A 5,573-nucleotide genomic window follows, 5' to 3' on the forward strand; every position below is an offset into this window, starting at 1 on the left:
AGAGAACCCAGGCGTCCTGCCTCCCAAGCCCCTGCTGCTCTAACCACTAGACCCCACTCCCCCGACAGGGAGAGAACCCAGGCGTCCTGCCTGGCCACGGGCCGGGGATGGAGCCCAGGTGCCCGAGGCCGGACTCGAACCTGCGGTCACGAACCCGAGGGCCCCGTTACCCCCATCCCCTTGCGCCACCCGGGGAAAACAGGGAATGGTACAGCCCCGAGCCCGCCCCCCGCCGCGCACAGTGGTACGTTCTGAAGGGGCCCCTTACCGCCAGGTGCCGGGCCTGCCGGGTTCCACTCTGCAGCACCGGGCCGAGCCAGCTGCCCTGCGTGCGGCGGGCTGAGGGCGGGGCCAACTGGTAGCGTCACTGCGCAGCCGCGGAGCAAGGCGTCATGGGAAACGTAGTCCCACTCGGCCGACAAGTCAAGCCCCGCGAACTACAGAACGCAGAAAGCCGTGCGGCGGCGCAAGGCTTCATGGGGAATGTAGTTCTATAAAGCCTCTCCAGGCAAGTCGGTGGGAAAATGCAGCTGGGCTGCCTACCGTTCCCAGCATGCTCAGAGAGGGGAACAGGCTCCACCCCCTGCAGAAAAATATCAGCACCAGTGCCTCATGGGAAATGTAGTCTTAGAGGGAAGGAAACTTCTCTGCATGAGTCACAAGGGAAAGAGGGGCAGAGCCAAGGCTCTGGGAGAGAAGGGCGGAGGGAGGGACGCAGAGTCATGTGGGAGCAGGACTCCTGGGGTCTTTTGTTATTTCCAAGCCTTGTACTTCCAGCCCCTGACATAAGCAAGGGACACCATTCCTCTCCATCCTAACAACTATTTAAGCACCTAATCTCCATGAATGTATCCAGTTCTTTCTTTGAACCCTGTTAAAAGTCCTGGTCTTCACAACATCCTCTGGCAAGGAGTTCCACAGGTTGACTGTCACACTGCCCCGATTGCCCATGCAGTGAAATTAACACCGAGGGAAATCTGAACTCTACGCATCTCTGCAGAGCTGACCTGTGGAACTCACCGCTGCGGAAAAGCAGAGACTGCATCTAGGTAGCACGTACATGGAGCATGGATGCTGCAGTGAAAGAAGCCAGCTGGGAGCTCAAGGCACCATCGAGGGGCTGCACCCTCCTCTGGACCATCCATTGCTGGGCAGAGATGGTAGCAGGATGTACTGAGCCCCGGGATCTGAGCTGGGAAAGGGAAAAGGGAGAAGGAAAGAAACCCAGCAAAATCCACCCCTTGTCCCATCACCATATCCTAGAGCCCTGGATCTTTTTAAGTTGACACCACCCTGCATAACCCAAATTTCTCAAGGATTAAATAACAAGTCACCAAGTGCCCCCTGCTGCCTCTTGCTGAGGACGACTTTATTTCAGATACAAACATTTGATTTTGTGCCCAATCAGCTGCACGCAGACAGCTCTGGCTGGTCACTTTGATGGCATGTGGCTCTCTGTGCACAGTGCCCCCTGCTGGTCAGTGACAGTACTGCGGACACTGCCAGGTTAGATATGTTGCTGTTTAATCCGCTCACGCTGAGTTCATTAAGATGACCATCCAGCCCGGACTCCAAAGGAGTCGCTCTGGATTGACACAGAGGTCCCTGAGCTCAGACGCCAGCCTTGCCTCGGTTGGTCTCGCTAGGGATACGGGTCTCTCTCAGGCTGGTCCCTGCTAGAAAAAAATCAAAGAGATTTAAGAGTCGCTCTGCCCCCTGCTGGAAGTGATGAAATCTGACCTGCGGGTTGGTCTCGCACTCAGTCCCTTTGCTGGGGGTGTGTGTCATGTCGCCCTTTGAAACCCTGGATTCCCTGCATCGTTAAGCCACTAAATTCCATCTCCCCACCAAACAGTCTATTTTTTCCCTTTGAAAATGCAACTAGCATGTTATAAAAAAGTGGAGGAAAAAACCCTCTAAAGACGTGAATGCATCCAGGGAAGGCCTCCGTTTGTGTGGGAAGGCTGGATGCAGCCAGGCGGCGAGCTAGTTTGGCAGGGAGGCAGTGGGAGACTGGGCTAGCTGAGCCCCTGGGTGTGATCCAGGGGAGGAGGCAGGATACCGGGCCAGATGGGCCCATGGAGGCTTCCTTATCACAGCTGAAGTTCCAGGAGGGGGCGGGGCTGGGGCTCCGTCAGCCCCGCTCACTGTCCCTTGGGTTTGGCCCGGTGCTGGCCGCTCTGCCTCAGGCAGGCCAGACGGTGGTAGTTGAGGAAGAGGAGGGCGGCGTTGAGCAGGTACGTGGTGACGCAGACCAGGCAGAAGTCGTGGAGCACGAAGAAGAGGATGTAGGCCAGGTAGAGCGAGCCGGCGATGGAGACCACGGAGCTGCCCAGCAGGGCGACGGCCGCCAGGGTGCGGGGAGTGAAGCCTGCAGACGGAGGAGAGACCGTTTCGTGAGACGGTCCGGCCCCAGCCGGCGCCTCTGGGCCGGGGCAGATGGGCCCCCACTTACCCAGCAACACCTGTAGGGTGTAGAAGACGATGCCAAACAAGCTGTTGGGTTGATTCAAGGCGCTGTGTTTCCCCAAGAGACCTTCCACCAAGCCAAAGCCGCGGCCCCACCTGCAGAGAGAAACGGCAGCGTAGAACTAGGGCCTGCGACGCCTGCTGGACGCACACAGCGGCTCTCAGCCTTGCTCCCGCGGAGCTTGCTCTAACCATTAGGTGGCACTTTTTTTTTCAGAAGTAGGGAGAGAACCCAGGAGTCCTCGCTCCAGCCCCTCTGCTGTAACCACTACACCCCACTGCCCTCCCAGAACTGGGAAAAGAACCCAGGAGCCCTGGCTCCCACGCCCCTCTTGCTGTAACCATTAAACCCCTCTCCGATAGGGGTAGAGAACCCAGGAGTCCTGGCTCCCAGCCCACCCACCACACTCTAACCACTAGACCACACTTCTCCCTATAACCCCAGGCAGAACCCAGGAGTCCTGGCTCCCCAGCCCCTGTGCTCTAACCACTAGACCCCACTCTCCTCCCCAGTGCTGGGGATGGTCCTCAGGAATGCTCAGTCCCTTAAATCTTGCTCTTGCTCCGATTCCTGCAGCCCACAGCTCAGGGAGCTCCGTCCTCTTCCTATTTGTTGCCTCTCCCTTTGCAAGTGACAGATTCTGATAGCTCAGTTCACACCCCCGGCATGGAAGGTCCCCACTGAGCTGAGGCTGGGGGGTAGCAGGGGTGGGTTGGCTCAGCCGAGTGGAACAGCCCCTGGGGGCCCTAAGAGAGAGCAGAACCGGGCTACACTGCAGCTTCCCTGGGCCCCGCGATGGCCAGCCCCCACCTAGGCACGACGTGGCAGAAACAGAATACCGGGGCCATGACTGACAACAGCTCCCACCTATCGCAGCAGGGCAGGCGGGACTAGTGGCCTAGGAAACAGATTTCATTGAGAAATGCTCCCCTCTTCCCGGCCCCTCTCAGGGGAGGGAAGCCAGCTGTTTCTGCCACAGCCAGATGTTTCAGGGTGTTTTCCGGTGCGGATGAGCCTGCACGTCTGAGACACACACCATCAGACACGCTGATGCTGACACAAGATGCACGCAGCCAAACCCCAGTCCTGAGGGTCTCAGACTTCCCCCTCCCCCCCAGATTCCCGCAGGGGTGTTTTTCACCGACATCGGAAACCCCAGCACACAGCGAGAGACAGTCCCTGCCCCAAAGAGCGGACCATCTAAACAGATAAAGGCTCATTCTCTCCATTTTACAGATGGGACAACTGAGGCAGAGCTTGGGCACAAAATCAAGCTGTCTTGGGTCCCGGCCCAGTGCCTCACGACATGGCCCCGTCCCCGCTGGCTCTACTGACAGGGCGCGGGTCATTCCCCTTCCACCTCTTTCTGGCAGCGATAAAGCATCTGTCATCCCTGCCCTGGCCCAGCGTTCGATCTGGCTGTTTGCAGAAGACTGAGTCAACTCAACACTGGTTCTTTCCCTCCACCCCAGCCCCAGGAATACTCCCCCCTCAAGCAGAGGGGCAGCCAGTCATGCAAGCACCCGCAAAACCATTTGAAACAGACGTTTCAAGGGCCTGCAAACGACATGAAAAGTAGCTTCAAGGGCACCCCCTTCTCCCCCCCCCCGTGAGCTGAAAAGCAGGGGTGCAATAAGGGGATGGGGGGTGCAATGGTGGAAGGGGACTACGCAATGGGAGCAGGGGGTGCAATAAAAAGAGAGGGTGATGCAATAGGGCTGAGGTGCAGTGGGGGGAGCGGGGCCACGCATTGGGGCTGAGGGATGCAACTGAGGGAGGGAGACCATGCAATGGGGCAGGGGGTGCAATGGAGAAGGGGATCGAGGGGTGCAATTGAGGAAGGAAGTCATGCAAGTGGGTTGGGGGGTGGTGCAAGGTAGGAAGGGGGGGCGTGCAATGGGATCGAGGGTGCAGTGGACGAAGGGGGTCATGCAATGGGGACGGAGGGTGCAATGGAAGAATGGGGCCACGCCCCGGAGCAGGGGGGTGCAATGGAAGAAGGGGAGCCAAGCAATAGGGCCGGGGGTGCAATGGAAGAATGGGGCCACGCCACGGAGCAGGGGGGTGCAATGGAGCAAGGGGCCCATGCAATGGGGCCGGGGGTGCAATGGAGGAAGGGGGGCCATGCAATGGGGCCGGGGGTGCAATGGAGCAAGGGGGCCCATGCAATGGGGCCGGGGGTGCAATGGAGCAAGGGGACCCATGCAATGGGGCCGGGGGTGCAATGGAGCAAGGGGGCCCATGCAATGGGGCCGGGGGTGCAATGGAGGAAGGGGGCCCATGCAATGGGGCCGGGGGTGCAATGGAGCAAGGGGGCCCATGCAATGGGGCCGGGGGTGCAATGGAGCAAGGGGACCCATGCAATGGGGCCGGGGGTGCAATGGAGGAAGGGGGACCCATGCAATGGGGCCGGGGATGCAATAGAGGAAGGGGGACCCATGCAATGGGGCCGGGAGTGCAATGGAGCAAGGGGCCCATGCAATGGGGCCGGGGGTGCAATAAGGGGCGGGGGGGCCATGCAGTGGGGGCGCACCTGGAGGTGAAGACCTTGGAGCAGCTGACCGAGGGGCTCAGGTCGCACATGGCCCGGTACCCGGGGTCCCGCTCCCGCGAGGTCTCCACGTGCAGCGCGTACACGGACAGCGCGAGCCCCAGCGCGCACAGCACGAGCCGCAGCGCCCGCTCCCAGCCCGGCGCCGCCATCGCCCGCCGCGCGCCCAGCTCGGAGCCCCGCCCCCACTGGGCCGCGCGCCTGCCAATCTGACAACAGCGCAGGCCCATTGGCTGACCCTTCGGAGGGTGGGGGCGGAGGAAGCAAAGGATTCTGGGGCTTGTAGTTTTCTGGGGCAAGTGACGAAGGAAGGGAGTGGGGACTAGTGGTTAGAGCAGGCAGGGCTGGGAGCCAAGTCTCCTGGGTTCTATTGTTACTCTGGTGGTTCTCCACGATCCTGCCTTGCCTGAGGTTGTTACAGGTCTGCCAGACAGCCCTACCTGCTCTAACCACTAGCCCGCACTCCCCTCCCAGAGCTGGGGAGAGAACTCAAGGGAAAGGTTGTTCCTATTCTTGATAGACAGAAACATGAGCAGTATCCTGAGGGTGAAG

At 60.0% G+C, this 5,573-nt stretch overlaps 2 protein-coding genes across 2 annotated transcripts in view; both read right to left on the reverse strand.

Annotated features, from left to right (window-relative positions):
- The window catches only part of BCKDK (branched chain keto acid dehydrogenase kinase), a 19,318-nt gene extending 18,944 nt beyond the window's left edge, over positions 1-374 (reverse strand). Inside the window, exon 1 of the mRNA XM_075928659.1 lies at positions 269-374. The gene's annotated coding sequence lies outside the window, so the exon portion shown is untranslated. The remainder of the gene's footprint in view (positions 1-268) is intronic.
- A 964-nt stretch (positions 375-1,338) lies between these two features.
- On the reverse strand, positions 1,339-5,212 carry VKORC1 (vitamin K epoxide reductase complex subunit 1). The gene is made up of 3 exons (XM_075928664.1): positions 5,004-5,212; positions 2,456-2,565; positions 1,339-2,371 (listed from the first exon to the last, which is right to left on the reverse strand). Exons 1-3 carry the CDS (start codon positions 5,171-5,173, stop codon positions 2,145-2,147), a joined length of 507 nt encoding a protein of 168 aa, XP_075784779.1. The 5' UTR covers positions 5,174-5,212; the 3' UTR covers positions 1,339-2,144.
- Positions 5,213-5,573: the final 361 nt, after the last annotated feature.

This window comes from Pelodiscus sinensis, chromosome 4, assembly GCF_049634645.1.
Source record: "Pelodiscus sinensis isolate JC-2024 chromosome 4, ASM4963464v1, whole genome shotgun sequence".
NCBI classification, from domain to species: Eukaryota; Metazoa; Chordata; order Testudines; family Trionychidae; genus Pelodiscus; species Pelodiscus sinensis.